Below are 20,976 nucleotides of genomic sequence, written 5' to 3'. Positions count from 1 at the left end.
TTCCTGTTTATGAAGAATTGTCTATGTTACTGTCTCTACTATTTCATCTTCACTCATTCACCAAAGAAACTGTACAGTGCTTACTTACACATTCACAATTTCACTGAAACCATTCTCAACCAGATCATGATCTACCTCAAGGTTGCTAAATTCAATTAGTACTTCAATCCTTCCTTGACATCTGATCAGCATCTAACAGTGATTATTACTGTGCCCTTTGCTTGTCTTCTCCGAGCATATTCTCATCTCCTCTTTCACCCAACCCTTGACTGCTGGTCTTCTTCAAAGTTCTACTCTAAGCCTTGTTCTGTTCTCGTTCCACTTAATCCTCTGGAGTAAGTTCATCTACTCTCATGACTTCAATGATCATTTGTGGTCTACAAAAGCCCAAATCTGTAACTCCAGGTTTAATCTTTCTCCTGAACCCTTATATCCAACCGCCCAATGGACACATGAATGTGCCACACGTGCCCGAACTGAATTCAACATTTTCCTTCCCAAACTCACTCCTCCTTCTGTGTTCCTTAGCTCAGTAAATAACATCACCACCTACTCAGTCATCAGAATTGTCAACACAGATATTCTTGACTCTTCTTCCTCCACCATAATCCACCTCTAGTTAACCACAGGGTTTTTACCTCTCTAATATCTTTCAAATCTGTCTGCTCTCCTACACCCTCACTGCTGATGGATTATATTGGACTACTGTACCCATATTGTATTATAAAATCCTGATTTCCCCCCTCCAATTTATTCTCCAAACTGCACCTGCAAGTTCACTCTAAAATGGAAAAGGAAAATGAAAGTGTATTGCTTAAAACTCTTAAAGTGAAACCCCTTACCACGGACCAGACTGCCCTCCTTACCCAGCCTCTGTTTTAGAGCTCGTGTCCCTCTGTTCTGTTACAGGAATATTAGAAGCAGTATATCTCTCCCAGCTCCTCAGAGGTATCACATTCTCTCTCACCTCCATGCCTCCTTTCCCCAACTCTCCCTTGACCTACAATTTCAGGTCTTGCTTAAGTGGCATTTCCTCCAGGAAGGTTCCCAATCCCTCCAAGTTTGAGGTCAGTGTTTTCCCTTGTGTCTGCTCAGCAATACCATAGTATATTTCCCTATTGCATAATTTATCTCAATGCACCGCTCCACTAGACTCTAAGTTCCATAAAAGCAATCACTGTGTATCATGTTCAACTTTGCATCACAACACCAGTCTATCATAGTGCTGGGTAAAAAGTAGATGCTCAGTAAGTATCTGCTCAGTAAATCAACGAATGATACAAACAGAAAAAGCCACGGAAATAACGTGATGAATTGAAACAAAGAAAAATAAAGTAAAAGTAAAATAAAGTATAATTAAAAGGCTTTTTCCAAACACAAATAAATATAATATGGAAATATTTGTAATTTAGCTGGCAAACAGAATTTTCTCTCACTTATTTAAAGGATTCATAGATTAGAGAACTATAGGGCTCCTGTAAATCTTTAGTTGGATGTTTTCTCTCTGCCAAAGAAGAAAATATATCTTGTAAATACTAAAAAAAAAAGTGTCCAATGTCACATAGATAATTAAATTCTACAATTCTCGACATATACTGCAGTCATCTGAGTAATCACTCATTACTTGGAATATACAGTAAAACCAGCAAGATTCAGTCATAACTGTAAGTATGGTGGGAGAGGAATCAGGTCTGTGAGGAATCAGGATTTGCTGCTTGGAAAAATGAATACTATCCACAGAGAGATATATATATATAAACACACACACACACACATATATACACACACACACATATAGATATATTGCATAAGGAAGTTTTAAAAAGGAAATCGTTTATGTAAGAAAAATTCTAAGTAATGCAATAAAGAATACAAGAATCAGTAAATTTGTCACATCTGTAAGTTGTTTACAACTTGACAATCTTTTCCAAAAATATCTTCTTACATATTTTGCCATCTCTTTTGCCTTAAAAAATCTGTCCGTTAAGAGTTATGTACACTTAAGAGTTGAGGGTTGTCCTTCCTCCTTGTTGCTGCTTGAAGAAGTCTATGTAGGGCTGAAAACATTTGCAACATCACAAACTTTATGGAAGATTAAAAAGCAGTGCACTTTGGCCTTGTAACAAGTTATCTTTTACATAAAGCAAATATGAATCTCTTATAATACTTCCAGGCCATTAATCATTCCTAATGCAGATAAACATTCATTCATGTCTGTGATTTATCACAGTAGGTAAATGACACATTAAAGATCACTGTATAGGAATCTATTTCTGGGATAAGTTTTCATTCTAATATTGATAATTACCTATAGAAGCAGAGCAGTTTAATATGACCCTGTATTTATAAACTATATTTTGTGATGTTTCTTAGTTGAAGAGGACAAAATTTTGTTTTCAATAAGGCATTCCCCTACTAACAAGAACCAAAAATAAGCAGTGTATATACTTCTGGTTCTAACAACATAGCAGTCAAAGGTAACCTGACAATTATCTCCCAATACCCAACAACACAGTTCAAATACCCTCAAACATTCTTATATAATGGATAAAACATAACAATTGCTTTAAACACATAGCTGAGTTTGTAAGGAGAACAGAAAACTCTCAGAGGCCAAAACAAAAACTAAAAGTAAATGCTAATATGATGCAACTGTTATGGGAGGTTATCAGTCTCATTAATCTATGGGTTTGGGGTTTAATTTGGGGACAAAAGATTAGGCTTTGGGCCTATGTTAGGTATTGGAATAGTGAGTCAGTGTTCTGGATAAAGGCCTGGACCTAGAAGGGCTACACTCCTCTGTGAAAGGGTAAAATTCTAACTAATGAGCAAGCAAATTTCTTTTATTTCAAGATCTCTAAATATAGGGATTTTAAAAGGACTTCTGTGAAAAACTCAATACTCTGGGCCTATATCTCATATGAGATTGGAGTGCAAGTTCATACTACCAAAAGGGTCTATGAAACTGTATTCCAAAGAGTTAACATAAAAAACTGGTCCCAACTTGGTGATATCCAAGTTGAAACTACTGCAGGAAGCAAAGAAAGGCATTTGAGGGGCACTTTACTACTTACACAGTTTTCTCCAGGGTGGAATAATGGCAATCTCCTTAAAAATAGCTACGTAAGAAATTATAAAACAGGAGAGAGAAAGCAATCTGCTATGCAAACACAGGAAACTGCTGTAACAATTGACCAAGAATACCAAATATGAGGATGATCAAATGAAAACTAAAAAATAGGGATTCTTTTTACATCATGAAACTATATAACAATAAATAGAAAATATGAGAAAAGAAAGCATTAAAACATAGATTTGATGAAAAATCAAAGAGAACTAATAGAAATGAAAAACAATAATTAGAGTTAAACATTCAGAGGAAGAGCTAAAACAAAACTAGAACTGAAGAAATAATCAGTCAGCTAGAAGGCAGATCTGAGGAGATGTCTCTAGATAAAAAGACTATAAAAAGAAAAGTTAAGAAATGTGGACGACAAGATGCAATATATAACTAATAAACTAATACTAGTCCTAATATTTCTACATAACTAATATTCCAGAAGGCATGAATAGAAGAAAAAATAATATTCAAAGAGATAATGGCTAATTTTTTTTTTCCAGAACTGATAAAAGACACATCCTTCAGATTCAAGAAACACACCAAATATTAGCAAAAAAAACCAGTTAAAATCCACACCCAATCATATTACAGGGAAACCACATGACAACAAAGACAATGAGAACATTTTTCAAGCAATCGGAGAAATGGCAGCTTATCTACTAAAAAGAACCTGAACCAAGCTGACTGACTACAAACTTCATAACAGCAACAATGACAACCTCAAAATAACTGAGAAATAATTATTGAAAACTAATCGTTAATCTGGAATTTTATATCCAGATACATTATTACTCTCAAGTGAGACTGAAAATAAAGATATTTTCAGGTAAAGACTAAGAGAATTTATCATTCCCAATTGCTCACTGAAGTAGCTTTTTTTTTTTACTGAAGAACATATTTTTAAGAAAGAAAAAAAGAAATGAATAACAAGCAAAATGCAATGATAAACAGAGAAATAAACACATAAGTACATGTAAATTATGACTGAAAGAAACAACAAAAACAGTGACTGTTTTGAGAGACTTTCAAAACAAAACAAAATACTAGACAACGTTAACACATGATTTAAGATGGGAGAGCAGTGGCTAAAATTAAAGCCTCTGAAGATGCTGAATTGTCCAAGAGAATGAGAGAAGATAAGAAGAGGTGTGTAAAACAGAAACCACAAAACAAGATTGCAGAGATAAATTCAAACAGATCAGCAAGGAGAGTAAATAATATTTGCATTAAATTTGCCTTAGCCAGCAACATATTCTCAAATAGGATACAAAATAAAACCAGTTACTGCTATTTCTTGTAGAGATATATCTAGTGTCTAATAATGGAAAAATTTAGAAGAAAGTGAAAAAGATACGTTAGGCAAATATTAATCAAAAGAAAGCTATTATAGGTATTTCAATATCAGGTAGTATAAACTTAAAGGCAAAAAGTATTAGCCATAAAGCAGTGTCCACGTAACTATAAAAGGAACAGTTAATCTGTAAAGAAGATATTATACCTGAACTTGTATTCACCAAATAACTTAGTACAAACTATATAAAACAGAAATGGGCAGAATTGTAAGGAGAAACTGACCACCATGGGAGCAACCGATAGAAGAATAGACAAAAATGTGTCAGTATACAGAAGGTTTTTATCATAACACCTGATTTAACAGACTGTATAGTACCCTGTAACTAACAATTAAAGAAAACTAATTTCCCGATATAGAAAGAACCATTAAAATATATGACCAATAAATACCAAGTCACAAAGCAAGTATCAGGAAATACAAAAAAAGTCATACTGACCTTTTCTCTAACCACACACAAGTAGAAATCAATAGGCAGAGATGTTTTTAAAAACCAACAGACAACAAAAAAACAAAACATACATGCATATCTGGAAATTAAAACATACGCTTCTAGGTAATTCATATTTCAAGGAAGTGACAAATTAGTAATTAAAAACCTTTTAATATTTGATGATCATAATCAAATTAATATGTCAAAACTTGTGGAGGTGGCTAAGGTGGTTCTTAGAGAGAAAATTCATAGCCTTAAGATAATATGAGAGAAAACAAAGACTCAAGATTCCTGTGGGAGGTGTATAAATATTAAAACAAACAAGTAAAAAAGTAAACTCCAAGAAAGTAATAAAAGAGCAGAAATAAACAGATAATATTAACAAAACAAACAGGCTTTTGACAAAAGTGAAATAAAACAGACAACTGCCAGCCTGACAAAGGAGACGAAAGAAGATATAGATAATTATTAGGAACAAAAAAATTTTTAAATGTAACTGAGATTTTTAAAATCATATAAAATAGTATAAACAACTAAAAGCCAATAAATTTTAAAATTCAGATAACACACAATATTCTAGAAACATGTAACTTCACAAATCTACACTTTTAATCATTAAATTAAATTAATACTACAGTTTAAAAATCTGTTCCTTGCCAAAACATATACATCAAGGTCAATTCATAGGCAATGTATTTAAAATCCTCAAAGAACAAATAATCCATAACTTATACTATTTCAAAGTATAGAATAAAAATCATACAATTTACTGACTGATTATTGTAGCCCAGGGGCTGGTTCCAAGTGTCTTACAGGTACTACCTTAATTTAAATTTTAACATATCTCCACAAGGTAGGCTACATTTTACAGAAAAGGAAGCTGAAACTCAGGAAAGTGCCTCCCACTCAGTGCCCGGAGTAAAAGGTAATACAATTACTACAAGGTGAAGCAAAGAATCAAACCCAAGCAGTCTTGTTCCAGAATTCCACATCTTAACCCTACTTTATATTGCTGCCTCTCTCTAAAAGCAGAAAAGAATGGAATGAAAGAACAAGGAGTATAGTATTCCTCCTTATGCTTGGCAGATGCATGCTAAGACCACAGTGGATGCCTGAAACCATGGATAGTCCCAAACTCTCTACACACTATGCTTTTACTATGCATACATACCTATAATAGAGTTTAGTTTATAAATTAAGCACAGCAAGAGATTAACAATAACTGATAATAAAAAAGAACAATTATAATAACATACTGTAATAAAAGTTAAGTAAATGTCGTTTCCAAACACCCCCACCTCGAAATATCTTATTGTATTCTACTCACCATTTTCAAACCACAGTTGACCACAAGTAACTAGAAACCATGAAAAGCAAAACCACATATATGGGCAGAGGGGGACTACTCTTTGATTTATTTTATGATGTTAATATAATCTTGATACCAAAATCCAAGATAGTGTCAGGAAGAAAAATTACTGGCTAATCCAATGTGTGATTACAGATGCAAAAGTCCTAAATAACAAACCAAATCCAACTCATTCTAAAAATAGCACATTGTGACAAACATAGTTTCACTGACATTTAAAGGATTTACTTAAACAGATAAAAACTCAGCAGAATAAAAAATGAATGATCACCTAAAATTATGCAGAAAAATAATTTGGTAAAATTTAATATCCACTGATTAACAAAAAAAACCATTCTTAGCAAAACAGAAATAGAAATGACTTTCCTTAACTTACAAGTAATCTACCAAAAACATAAAAAAAAAAATACTTCCTGGTGAAATTCTGGCAGCATTCCCTTCAAAGTCAGAGACGGCAATCCCTATTGCCAGCAGTCACCACTTTCATTCAATGTTTTACTGGCGGTCTTAGCTTGGGCAATAAAGAGGAAAAACTTACTAGTATTAACATGAAAAAGCCAAGACTACCATAAAATACTTAAATATATGTTTCTGTATTTAGTATTCTGTATTCAGCATACTAAATCCAATGGCATTTCCTCATCAGCAACAAGCAATCTGAAATACAGTTTTATAAGAAAGGTAATGTATATAACTACCAAAAATTTATTAAGGTACCTAGAAATTAATCTTTTTTTTAACAAAAAGCAAGACCTGCACAGAGAAAAAAAATTATCAATTTTATTTAAAGATATAAAAGATCTCGATAAATGGAATTTATTAATAATTCACTGCATACAAATTCACAAATTCAAAAAAAAATTTTTTTAACCCAATGGAGCCTTTCATGGAATTTCATAAGCTGATCTTAAAATTCAGAAGATTAGTTAAGAGTAGAAATTCTGAATTTGAATAATAAAGGAAGACTTGGTCTTATCAAATATTAATACTTTTTACAAAACCCTAGAAACTAAAGCAGAACGGGGCCAGTGAAACAAAATGGGAGAGCTGGGAGCACTTATGTATCTACGGAGGGAAGTGGTATTATAAGTCAGCAAGGATAGAACAGGAATGAAGCTGAGACAACTGTTTACCCATACCTCAAGAGATATATTTAGATTCCAACTTCACACTATGAACAAAAATAACTTCTAGGTGGATTACAGGACTAATGGATTAAAGAAAAACTTAAAAACTCTAAGGAGTGCAAACAACAATCTATCATCTTCTGAAAAAGACACAAAAAGCACAAATTAGATTCACAATTTGCCATTAAAAAAGCCAAAGTCTGGAAGATATTTGCAACCCTCAAATAACCAGGAAAAAAAAAAAAAAAGAACACTTCCACATCAGTACGGAATCTTGCAGGGACTCCACAGCAAGAACAAGCAACTCAGAGAGGAAGAAATCTGAACAACAAATGCCAATAAAGGAAATGGCACTCCACCTCAACAGTCATCAAGGAAATAAAAAGTTTAGTAATTGTGAGGTATCATTTCATACCCATTCGAGTTGCAAAACAAGAAAATCGGATTATTCCAAGCACTGATGAGGATACAGGCACACAGGCACTCTTATAAAACAGTGTAAACCATTTTGAAAGCAACTTGGCAATGACTAGTAAAAGGTGCCTTCCCAATGACCCAGGAGTCCATTTCTAGGTGTCCACACAGAGAAACTCTCAAAGTTATGCACAAGGAAATACAGGTAAAGATGCTTGTTGCACATTGTTTGCAAGGGTCAAGAAAGTAGAAAGAACCTATGTCAGTAGAAAAACGGACAAACTATGGATTTTTAAATACAAAAATTAAATATATAAGTTATGGTTAACTCATTAAGCAGTGACTTTAATTCATCTATACATAAACATGAAACATGTTTGAAATGTTAACTTTTGAGCAAAAAAAGTTGTAACATAACACCTAGTTTGATAACATTTATATACATTTCTAAACACGCAACAATTGTATATAATGTTATGGATATATATGTATGTAATGAAAGTACAATAGGCTTTAGCATAAGTCACAACTTCAAAACAGTGGGGAAAGGGAGGCAATGTGGTTTAGGTGTATTTGTAATAGTTTATTTCAGAGAAAAAGATAAAGAAAAATGTTGAAATCTGTTTATCTTTTTGGTAGGTGGGTATATTATCCTCAGTCACTTTAAGTGTGTGTAGACGACTTTATAAGAAAGTTTAAATAAATTGTTATCACATTCTCACCAAGGAAAGCACTTAGCAGATATTTAAAAAGTAATAGGAAAAGATATTTTAAAAAGTAATAGGAAAACAACAATCACCCATTCCCCTATCTACACAGAGTTAACCATTGATATTTCCATATAATTAAACATAGACAATATTATTCTATGTATATTGTTACAATCTTTTACTGTGTTCTTAACACACTACAGGCATGTTTCCTTGTCATCATTTCAAACTTGTAAAATTTACACAAATCCATGGTAAAAAAAAAAAAAAAAATTTAACTGCTCAGAAGGGTATAGAAATGAAGAGCCTTCGTCCTTTCCTAGACTTCCATTGCCGAGAGTTTTCCATTTATCAGGTCCAGAAATTAGGCTTTTCTAACTAAGGAGAGTGGAGTACCTCTGTGGTGCCACTGGGTGGAGGCAGAGCTCTCAAATTGTAATCTTTGGCATGAGTTATTTTTCAGAGATAATAAATTTGATCACGCATTTCTTTTTGAGACTGGGTCTCGCTGTGTCGCACAGGGTGGAGTGCAGTGGCACAATCTTGGTTCACTGCAGCCTCTGCCTCCCGGGTTCAAGCGATTCTCCTGTGTCAGCCTCCTGACTAGCTGAGATTACAGGCACACGCCACCACACCCAGCTAATTTTTGTATTTTTAGTAGAGACAGGGTTTTACCATGTTGGCCAAGCTGGTCTTGAACTCTTGACCCAGTGATCCGCACTCCTCAGCCTCCAAAAGTGCTGGGATTACAGGCATGAGCCACCGCGCACGACCTGATCACAGCATTTCTAAAACATTAAATTTATAACCAACTCTCGTACTTTTTTCTTATTTAAAAGTTTAAATTTGCCTATATGACACAATCACTTACAACTAGAATAATTATTCACATTTAGTAGAATTGTTCCTTTTAACAGACATATGGATATCCAATACCTCTGCCCCCACCCCAAAAAGTGTTTTTAAAAAGCAAAGAAAAAAACTAGTCAATCTAGAGAATGCACCTTCAGGCACGATTCAGATATTAAACATGGATTTTAAGGAGGAAATTCAACTTTTAAAAGCTACAGTTTTCAAACAAAAGCATATACTTATGAATCAGTGTTGCATTTGGCAAGCTTAAGGGCATATAATTCAAATAAACAAATACAAACTGACAATATTCAAACTGCAGAGCTGGCCCAGATCTAGACATAACTTTGCAACCATCACGACCTCGCAGTATGGAGCAAGCGAAATGAATGCAGTCACACACTTCTAGTTTTGCTGTATTTACAATCTGTCCACTCTTCTTGTCTCCTTTAAGAGTTGAGTGCCGCCTCACTCTCTTTGCATTAACTGTCTGCCATCAAACCAGAGAAGTAAAACCAGCAAAATAATACAAGTACATACCTAGAGTGAGTTAGTGGCAGAGCTAGGATTCAAATCCCTGTTTCCAAGATCTTCCCCTAATTTTTATTTCTACCACACATTAAGCGGCCATTTGAAAGGATATTTTCCCCAAAAGCTCAGCACTTCATTCCCATACGGATTTGGCATTTATCATGTGCTATCTTTACCGTCAATTATGTTTTTATGTGACTCCTCATTTCGATTTAATTACAAGCATCGTTTTAAAAAAAAAAAAAGTCTTATATTCAACACTTAATATAATGTTATATGAAACAGTTGCTCAAACATTTAATAATCAAATTTATAAAGCACTCAGATTAAAGTGTGTATAAATATATAATATAAATATACAAAAAGTATTTATATATGCGTTTCACATGGTTTTCTCAAATAGTAAATATTTAAATTACTAACAAAAAGAAAGAGAAAATGAATGATAACCCAAATTTTTTCTCATAGATTTCAAAGTACATGATTCCTAAAAGGACACAGGGGAAAATTACTATAAAACCTATATCAACACTTTTTGTTGAACTCACCACTTACCAGGAAATTGTGACACTATTGGGGGTGTGTCTTCATCTAAGTCATCAACTCCTCCAGCAATTGGATAGGGTGGAATGGAGACTCTGGGCATCACCACCCAGCTGTGATCAGAATAAAGGGAAGAGGTCAGGCTGGGGAGTCCTGAGTTATGGGCTATCTGAAAGCCACAGATCTTCTCAATTTGTTGCCAGCGAAAAAGTCGTTCTCGTAAACAAGTTGTCAACTCAGAGAGAGCTTTCCTGGAAAAGCCAATAAAGAAATTACTTACTGCATCAAAAGATCTTTAATATGGCACTGAAAGAAGGCAATACATGAACAGACCGTGGCAATTAACTAATTTCAAGAAGAAATAACTCACTTTTAAAACTAATGTAATTTATGTAATTATATAATTAAATGATAAATGTAAATTGTTTATAAATTACTCATTTCAACACAATAACAATAAAGCAAATAAAAACTAAAATAACATTCTTACTTTGCTTCCAGAATTTTGTGGTCTACCTCATCTAGGGAGGAGCTGTGTGCAACGTGCAGAGTCCCAAAGACTGTGCTTCTCTTCTTTTTAATTTTTTCTGCCTAGAAACCGAAAAGGAATAAAATAAGGCTAGGTTTGAAAAAAATACAAACATTTTTATATACATAAAATAATAAAGTTTATTTTGGTTTTTAATATATTAACAATCATAAAACCAGTAGAGAATTACTAGCCAAGATATCCCTGCATTCCAAAAAAGAAAACAGATGAGGGAGAAAATGTGCTTTCCTAAGCCAATCGATGTAATTCAAAACTTGATTCTGGAGAATTTTTCTTTTATTTCTATGGTTCAGGAAGACCCGAATCTTGTACTAAAAGTAACAGAAAAACATTAACTATATCCTACTATAATGGTGCTAGTGAGTGAACTAAGCTTTTAAATTCTTTTGCTAGAATTCAGATTAACACTTATTCTCATTCCACACAATGTAAGTGTCAAAATTAATTTCCAGTAACTACTAACCTGAATCAGATATGAAGCAGCAACCTAAAGGAAAAAAGCTCTGTATAAAACTTTTATGATAATGATTAAAAAAAAAAAAAAGAATGTTTAAATCACTAAGGTCACTTCGAAAAGTATCCAAATGCAGTAATTTTAATTTAAAGCTTATGATTACTAGAGTCTATTTACACAATAAGTTCCAGTTTGAAAAAGGAATCTGCAATAATAAAACTTTTATTCAGATCTGTGTATCCCAGTTGAGTAATCGCTCTAAGAATGCAGCCTAAGAAACAAATTTAGCAAACTTTGAAATACAAGAGAGTACCTCATCTTTAGCAATAGCTAGCTGCATTTCAGCGTTTTGTCTTTTAATATTATAGTATTGCACTTCAACTTCATGTGTTAACTGAAGCCATTTCTGAAGTGCATCTGGAACAGACCAGCTGCTTCTCAGTTCAAATTCTTTTTCGGCCTTTTTCAGAGCCATGCGAACCTAGAAGAAGGAAAGGAAAGAGGCAGGAAAGGAGAGAGGGAAGAAGGAAGGATTAAAATATTTTTTAGTACCCAAACTAAAAGAAAAAGCTATTTTAATTACGCTCTTTGTAAACATCGTTTTAAACTGCAAAGTCTAAATACAATAGATTTCTAGCATTAAAATTAAGGCTGAGCTTCAAGTGCATCTTAAATCCACGAGGCAAAGTCGTGAAGTCAAGGAGGGTAGAGAGGTCTTATTTATATCTTAAGTTGCAATATTTAGTTTTGTATGTTATGAAAACCAGACTGAGGGGGAAATAATCAAGGCTATATACAAACTAAAACTGATCATATTTTTCCCATAATGCATATTTCATTTATGAAGTATTATATAAAGAAGTGTCCAAAATTGGGTGGATACACGTTCTACTCCTCCTCCGAATGTTTCCAAAAGACCCTACTGTAGCTCCTTCACTATACACTGATTTTTTAAAAATTGTATTTTTCTGTAGTTTTTCATGACATCTTCTTTATGGCTAGTTATTTCTTATTGTTGCCAAGTATATCTACCTATTATTGTCTGTGTTACCACTTCTGCTACATAATTCCCTGCTTTGAATATACCAGAAAGTAGCTAAGTGAACATCTGCAGAGCATGTACAGATTGTGAGGAAACAGATTCTGAGTGAGAATCCACTTGATTTTTTCATGAGAAACTATGCATAGTCTTCAGTATAAGGATGTCATAGTATTTCTTCCACCTGCCATTTAATGGAGCCAGAAAATAAACAGAAAAAAAACAAAAATGCATGGTGGTTAGTTGATAAGCACTAAGAAAAAGTATCATAAGGAAAGCTTCACTAAGGAAAGACACAGAAGGAATAGATGATTCATTCTTGGAACGATTTACTTAAAAACTAGCAAGAGTTTTCAAACTAAAGATGTGTAAAGATACAGGATGTAATTTATGAAATTGTGCACACTCACTCACACTCAAGACCTTGAGGCAAAGCGACGAGCGACTACAGAGCATCCTGCGTGTCGAGCACCACCCCACAGATTAATTTTCCCCAAAGCTAACTAAGGACACTGAAGAGCAAAGGAATGTTTGATCTGAACAAACCCAACTTATTTGAATAAACTTTATAGTGTGCCAGAATAAACCAGCAAGAGTACTATATACAAACTTCTGATAAAGAAAAGGAACAGCTGTCAGTTAGTGTGAAAACAAAGAATTGTGTAGAAAAATATCTTTTAAGATTCCAAAATTAAAAACAAAATTCACAATGCAACACTAGGTAACAATTCAAAAACACATTAAAGTAAGGGGAAGAGCATTAACTCACTGAAAACAAATCCCAGGCAACATATCTGCCTACATAACTAACTGCAATGGCTCGGGACAATACTGTGTTTAACAAGTCAGTTGGGTAAGCTGTGTGGCGTTCCTGCTAATCTCTCAGGAAGATAAAATTTAAGCTCACATTCATGCAGACCTGCATAACACCACAAAATGTATGTACACAAGCCCTTTTTCTCAGAAGATTTTAAAGTTAAAATTTCTATACAATTTTCACTTCCAGGAATTATACAGAGAATCTCAACAAAATTCATTCAAGTTATGCTCTTTAATCATAGATTTTTCTTAATATTTCCATAAATGTATTTCCCCTAAAAGAGCTCAAACACATTTAACATAAAAACTACTTATATATATTTTTAGCATAAATTGAAGATGAACAATGTTTAGATTGATTGCCAAATAATGACTCAAACTTGTGGAAAGTCTGACCTTCTGATAGTAGCAACTATTTAACTGTTTTCTCTGCTACCAACCCTTAGTTTAAATCACATTGTTGTTTATAGGGGAATGAACACAGAAAAAATTGAATAATAAACAGCTTTTGCAAACAATAAGTAACTGTTTAAAATGTAACAATTATTTACATAATTTTTGTATCTTAGAATAAAACAACAGTAAGTAAAAACATGATGTCACAAAAACAGCCTAAATATCTGAAAACTTGGTTTCTAGACCCAACTGTATTATTTATCATCTGTGTAACCTTCGTAAGTTCCTAAGGCTTATTGTCTCATGGAGAATAGGGGTATTTCACTTGCCCTGATTAAAGGCTTCCTGAGACTTTTTCTAATAAACCAATTTGTGAAAACTATTTAAATCACACAAAATATAAAGTGGTACTTAGTCACCCAAAAGTCTCTGTTCTAGGAAAAATAACACTATATAAAAAACCTACAGGATTTTCCTGACTTCTAAATTTATGTTGATTATTCTCCAGACAAAATACAGTAATTCCCTGAACTATGTGGAATTGTGGGTTATGTCATATTATACATCATTTCTCAGTTAAACTTATTTCTACAAGCAAGGCTTTTAATAGCAATATGAGAAGACACAGACTTTGGAATATGACACGCAAAATCTTGCCTTTACCAGTTAACAGCTGTGTAACCCAAGGCAAATAAGTTATCTAGCCTCTCTATGCAGCTCATTTGTAAATGAAGATAGTATCTATGTGCTGTGAGGATTAAAATTTATGAGCAAACCACTGGCAATGTTTGTGGCATACACTTCTGGTACAGAGTAAGCCCTCAGAAAATTGTGTTTCTTATTAATATAATCATGCCAGACAGTGTTCTTTTTAAAATACCAATTTCCTTCCTTTAAATCACCTTTTATTGACCCAGGATCTAATGAGATTACATTCATACCAATACATCATATTTTGGTAACTTCAGGGTCTATTGAGATGTGCACAGTCTCTCTCCCAAAGCTTTAAGTTAGAATGTCCATAATTCTTGGGCCCTTTTTTTATATTGTCTCTTCTCCCTCACTGTGAGACAATCACCTGTGAAGTACTACCATCAGTTTATATCTCTGTAGAAGAATTCCAAACTACTGTTTTCTGATTCGCTCTTTCTTATGTACAAAGTTTAGAAAGACAGAAATATACCAGAACAAACTGCGAGTTGGACGTCTTGGTGGAAAAAGGCAGGAGGGTAAAGGGCATAGTACCCAATTCTCGGATACAGTATGATTTCGACTAGGTCTTTTTTGCCAACTCCCTGATTCTTTGCTACATTCTGTGCTGCTATGATTTGTTAGGTGAATGGGACATGACTGTAAAATACATCTAAGAGTTCTTAGAGGGAAGAGCTCCAAAACACAGACATCTAGGGATATCAGAGAAGGAGTGGTTAACAGTTATAAAAAAGATGGCTGCGTTCAGTCAGACATATTCTCATAAAATGGCGATCTTGAAGGAAACAGTAATGCACGGTGCGTATTTTCTCCTGAGTTGACCTTAAGTCATTCATCACTTAATTTGCATTTCTTTCTTAGCACTCTATTAAGAAGGCAGCAACAGTGCATAAAATGAAGTGGAGGCAGAATACCTAAGTTCTTGCCCCTGCTTTATAACTGAGTCACCTCTAATTTTGAGCAAGTTTTATAATCCTCATTTTGTTCTTCAGTTTCATTATCAGTAACAAAATCATCAAAGTCAGAAGCAGGAGATGGGACCACAGAAGTAGAGGCTGGAATGACATACTTTGAAGACAGAGGAAGGGGCCATGAGCTGAGAAACGTGGGTGGGCTTTACCAGTGGAGGAGGCAAGGAAGCACATCCTCCCCTACAGTCTGCAGAGGGAAAACAGTCCTGCAGGCTCGCCTCAGCTCACTCTGACCTCCAGAACTTTACGATGATAAATTTATGTTTATTTAAACCACTAAGTTTGTGGCTTTTTTTTTTTTTTTAAAACAGCAGGAACAGGAAACTAATGCATCTGCCTATAATTAAATTCTCCCAGCACCTCACCCTCTCCAAAGGACTCTGTGCAATGCCTAAATGCCTATATTCTATCTTAAGTAACTGAACAGGAGAAGCAGGTATTGGAAAGGAGCTTCAGAATTTTTAGCAGATTATGTTCTAAAACTATTTAACAGGATTCAAATGGATGTTTAATAGAGATCCTTTACCTTTGCAGAGAAGTTCAAACCTAGATATACTTTATCTTACTACATTACAGTCAGAAACTTAAACATATTACAGATGTTAAACACCTTAAATTTACTCAAGACAATGAACATGGCAAGAGATAAGATTTCATGAATGAGTGAACATGATGGCAACTTTATCTTTCAGTTACTGTGTTATTTTGCTGTATGAACTTTGATCAATGCTAACAACATAAATGATTCTTTTATCAACTGAGGAACAGTAGACAATGGAACTAAATGTAGGAAACTGAAGAAAAACAGGACCTGCCTCCTCAGAGTGGCAATGTTAACATCTTCACAAGTGACTTTTTTTTAATGTAAATACCTGTTCCAATTCCTGTTCTGCATACTGACGTCTACTCAATTCACATTCAGCTCCCTCCCTTAGCTCTCTCAGCCGGCAAGCCTCCTCCTTTGCGTAATTGATTTCATCCATCATTTTGCGCTCTAAATTTTGCTTTTCTACAGCAACATTTCTGTTTTCTTCCTGTGCCTTTTCAAGCCTTATAGAACAATAAAAATAAAAATTCCTCACAAAAATTTCCAAAGTTTTATTTTTTACAAAATAATAAATACTGTGTCAAGCAATTAAATACATATTTCAATCAGAAATCATAGCATTTTTCATTAGCCCTAAGTTTGGCTAGTAAAAATATCAGGCAACTTACTATACAGCTATTTTGGTTATCCTGGGCTCAAAAGACAGGGAAAACAGGGAAATACTCTTCCGCAAAAAGCTTTTTAAAAATTCATAATTATTTAAATCAAGTTAAAAATAAAACTTAGCTACACATCTAATCCCACTATATTTGACTTACCTCCACTGTTCTTCTAGTCATTTATTCTCAAGTATACACATTTATAATAAATCTGTAATTATAAAAATATACTTTTCTAAAAAAATGTGAAATCAAATATGCATATATTCCTGATGTGTATAATAACCTAAATATAAGTGTTTAAGCACATGCCCATATTACTTTTTTTACAAATTGTATTTGCCTACATACATAACATCAGTTATGATTTTTCTGAACTTACCTCTCTTGTAAGTCCATTAGACTTTGCTCTGCAGTTTGTAGGCTCTCTAAATCTTTCATCATTTTTGCAACATGTTCTTTTGATGTCTTATTCTGCGTATAAGCAAACCAGCACCCTCCAACACCAATTACTATAGAAACTGTGAGGATAAAATCTTTCATCCAGTTATGAGGTGGGCCTATTAAGAGAATTACAGACGATTAAATTAATCTTTGAATAGGACAGGACCTCAATACAAAAAGACACTTTTTAAGTAGTTATCTAAAATAAAACCAAAAAGTGGAGATCTCTTTCCTATGCACAAGCTCTAGCCTTTTAAAAATTCTTTCTTCAAATAATGACTGTGCTTCTTATAACTCTTTGATATACTAGACTTATAGAAGGGTAGAGGTAAACTCATAAGGACACACCATGCCCCTGCTGGTCTTAGACGGAGTGGCCAAAGTCATGGGGACCCTTGAAAAAGCAATCGCACCTCCAATCATATGCTGCCAGAATGGTCCTCTGTGGGGTGAAGGGAGCCATCAAAAGTATCACCACCATCATCCCAACTCCCTTCCTTCAGTGAAGCCAGACAGCCGTCACGTTTTTGACACACTTAAAAACCTGATCACTCACCAAAATATATTTTCCCCAAGGAGGTAGCCATATAACTAATTAGGTTAGGTTAATCAGTGGTTCTCAAGGCTGGTGGTAATTCTTCACCCACCCCTAGCAGACATTGGACAATTTTGGGTTGTCTCAACTTTGAGGAGTGGTTACTGGCATCTAGTGGGCAGATGCCAGAAGTACTGCCGAACATCCTACAGTGCACAAGACAACCTCCTCCCTGTGTCCCCCTGCTGATAACACAGACTTATCCAGGAACTATCCAGCCCAAAGAGTGACTAGTGCTAAGGCTGATAAAAGCCTGGGTTAAATAGTAGTAACAATTACTCAATTTTAGGTGTCTATATGCCAGAGATACAGGGGTTACTGGCATGATGCTAAGTAATGTCTAAAACAACAAGGGAGGAGCCAGGGCCTACTGCCTTCGGTGATACAAAACACAGAAATCACTATTCAAATTTCCTAATTCAGCCCAGTCAGTACACACTAATTTTCACGGGGCTCTCTGGAACAGAGACACAATGATAGCTAATATATTATCGTAATGCTCCAAAGAGATACAGCTCACAGTGAAAAACTGCCTAAATGGCCAGGCCTCCAGCAGAAACATATTTTGAAGTGTGGTGACATAAAGAATTCTACAGAAATCCCAAGTTCCTAGGCGGACAAGTCTGGGGTTTGGCTATGTTTGTGTAGTATGATATGTAGCATGCTCTACATCGGAGACTCAGTTCTCCATATTGCCAGAGTGCACACCCTCACCCTTCCACCTGTAGTGGAAGAAATGTACTGCTGAAAGCTACAATCTCAAAAGCATTTTTTATTTCTGCCTCACACTGAGATGTTCAACTCAGGTTCTCCTTCAACTATGAGCTCTATTCTCTGACCATAAATAACAATAAATAGATAAATAAGGTCCCACACTCAATAATAAGCACTAGACTAGAAAAGATTTAAAAAAAAAAAAAACTCCTTTAAAATGTATCTCTGTTCATTTCACAATGTTGGTTTTTAAAATAAATCTAACATAAGTGTTCTCACTATGGGGCACATTCACTCAAATAATCATTCTAAGACAAACATTTAAAATCATTAACTTTTTAAATGGTTTACTTAAGTATTTGTTTACAATCTTTTTTGCGACTAGTTTGATTTCTTTTCAAATGACTTGGTAATATAATTTTTGGGGCTTAGAAAGGTGTTAGTTCCAAGATTAATAAAATATTAATATTCCTGATCAAGTTGTAAATAGAAACAAATTCTATACTTTAATTCCTATTTTTACCAACCACTCACATGAGAAAAATTGGACAGAATCCCACAGAAGACAATCCCCCAATGGATTCAGTCTGGAAGTGAGGACAAGGAAAAGGTTGGAAAGGGCATCATCTCTATGGAACGCTCGGCATTTCAAGTAGTGTTCTGTTTCCTAGGGTTTGTAATTTCCACCAACAGTGCATTTCCACCAACTCTCATAAGGGGAGTTCCAGCTGTTTCACCAGCTGCTCTTTTAGTCCAAGCCAAAAAAGAACCACCAGTAAAGTCATGAAATCTATTCAACCAATTCTAGTTACCCTTTTTTAGAAGGGCCATTCCCAAGATGGTATCATAGAAACCTGAAAATCTAACTCCAAGAATTCAGGGAGAATAAACATTAGTTTCCTACTTTATAACTTGTGGAAGCCATTTTTCTTGTATTAATTTTGTTATTCTTTTTTGACCTAAAAAAATAATTCCTTTAAAAGGTGTACTTTTCAAACACTTTCTCCCAAAGCTTTCTGAAAAATTTGAAATTAAATAAAACAAACATATTAAACTTCCCTTCTGGGGAAAAAAATATTCCCGTCAAAGTAAATAAATACAAGGTTTATTTTCTTTACAGATATTGCATAACACTTTCTCAAATGTTTCTCTTCAAAACAATCAAATAACATTGCCTACTTCCTGCTCCTGCCAGTATAGTTCGTTAATTTATAAAGCTTCAAGTGAGTCTTTGCTTTCCATCTATATCTAAAAAACCCTTTTCTTAGTACTTAGTGAAACTGTTAGGCTCTATTGCTTCATGCCATCAAGATGGTTAGATTGTGTTATTTTTTAAGAGATTCCTCAGTGAATATCCAATTACAGTAACAGCAACATTAAAACTGCTCCAAAGATCCAAAGTTTTAAACCTAAAAATTCTAAATTAACTGCTAAATATAGTTTTTTTATATATAACTTCTTACATTAGTAATCAGCTTTGAAAATTTCACACTCATGTTTCAGTGACAGAAAATCCCATCCTATAAATCTTTTAAGAAAGTATTATACTTCTTTCACAGCTAATAGATGATTCTTCTTAGAGGCCTACTATCTTATTTTTTTCTTTCCTTAAATAACACAGAGATGATCAGGATATTATTTTACATCATCCTCTGAGTGAGAGAGAATACTAACGTGTTAGAGGTCCAAACAAAACCACATCCAATGCCTTGAGCTGAAGTTTTTGTCTGTGACTCCGGTCACTGATTTTCAACTGGGAGATCATAAATGAAGGTTCGTGCACTGCTATCCTGTTTAGTTGAAAAACAAATATATATATTAAATGAAAATATTTCTAGTACATAAATTTAAATATTTGAGCAACACATTTAATACTTTACATATTACTGATGATGACTGTTGGAGCTCATCCCTGTGCGATTTAATAATTTGTTACACATTTCAAAAACCTCTTCAGAGCAAGCTTAGCTACAGAAAGACTCCTGTATGTTAATCATTTAGTAGCTACATTGAAAAAGTTTTTATTTTCTAAGGTTACTTTCTGTTATGACCTACTATGATTTAGAAATTTATAAAGTTGAAAAAAAAAATATTTTTTTTTGAAACAGTCTCACTCTGTCACCTAGGATGGAGTGCAGTGGTTTGATCTTGGCTCTCTGCAACCTCTGCCTCCCGGGTTCAAGCGATTTTCCTGCCTCAGACTCCCGAGGAGTTGGGACTACAGGCACCCGCCACCACGCCTGGGTAATTTTTTGTATTTTTAGTAGAGATAGGGTTTCTTTTTTTTTTTTTTTTTTTGAGACGGAGTCTTGCTCTGTCGCCCAGGCTGGAGTGCCGTGGCCGGATCTCAGCTCACTGCAAGCTCCGCCTCCCAGGTTCACGCCATTCTCCCGCCTCAGCCTCCCGAGTAGCTGGGACTACAGGCGCCGCCACTTCGCCCGGCTAGTTTTTGTATTTTTTTAGTGGAGACGGGGTTTCACCGTGTTAGCCAGGATGGTCTCGATCTCCTGACCTCGTGATCCACCCGTCTCGGCCTCCCAAAGTGCTGGGATTACAGGCTTGAGCCACCGCGCCCGGCCTAGAGATGGGGTTTCACCATGTTGGCCAGAATGGTCTCGATCTCCTG

General features: G+C 34.6%; 1 protein-coding gene across 3 annotated transcripts in view; it reads right to left on the bottom strand.

Annotated features, from left to right (window-relative positions):
* STIM2 (stromal interaction molecule 2) overlaps window positions 1–20,976 on the bottom strand; it is a 164,626-nt gene that overhangs the window by 7,962 nt on the left and 135,688 nt on the right. For 2 of the 3 annotated variants that reach the window (XM_025386409.1, XM_025386408.1), the window contains exons 5-10: window positions 20,025–20,140; window positions 16,980–17,157; window positions 16,264–16,441; window positions 11,769–11,936; window positions 10,942–11,042; window positions 10,464–10,702 (exon numbers count right to left, since the gene is read on the bottom strand). In XM_025386409.1, coding sequence (XP_025242194.1) covers window positions 10,464–10,702; window positions 10,942–11,042; window positions 11,769–11,936; window positions 16,264–16,441; window positions 16,980–17,157; window positions 20,025–20,140 — 980 coding nt within the window. Of the gene's footprint in view, window positions 1–10,463; window positions 10,703–10,941; window positions 11,043–11,464; window positions 11,489–11,768; window positions 11,937–16,263; window positions 16,442–16,979; window positions 17,158–20,024; window positions 20,141–20,976 lie in introns of all 3 variants that reach the window. The other variant, XM_025386407.1, reaches the window with a different exon arrangement.

The sequence above is a fragment of the Theropithecus gelada genome, chromosome 5, assembly GCF_003255815.1.
Source record: "Theropithecus gelada isolate Dixy chromosome 5, Tgel_1.0, whole genome shotgun sequence".
NCBI classification, from domain to species: domain Eukaryota; kingdom Metazoa; phylum Chordata; class Mammalia; order Primates; family Cercopithecidae; genus Theropithecus; species Theropithecus gelada.
Note: the sequence above shows the minus strand (reverse complement) of the source record. Positions and strands in the feature narration are given on the sequence as shown.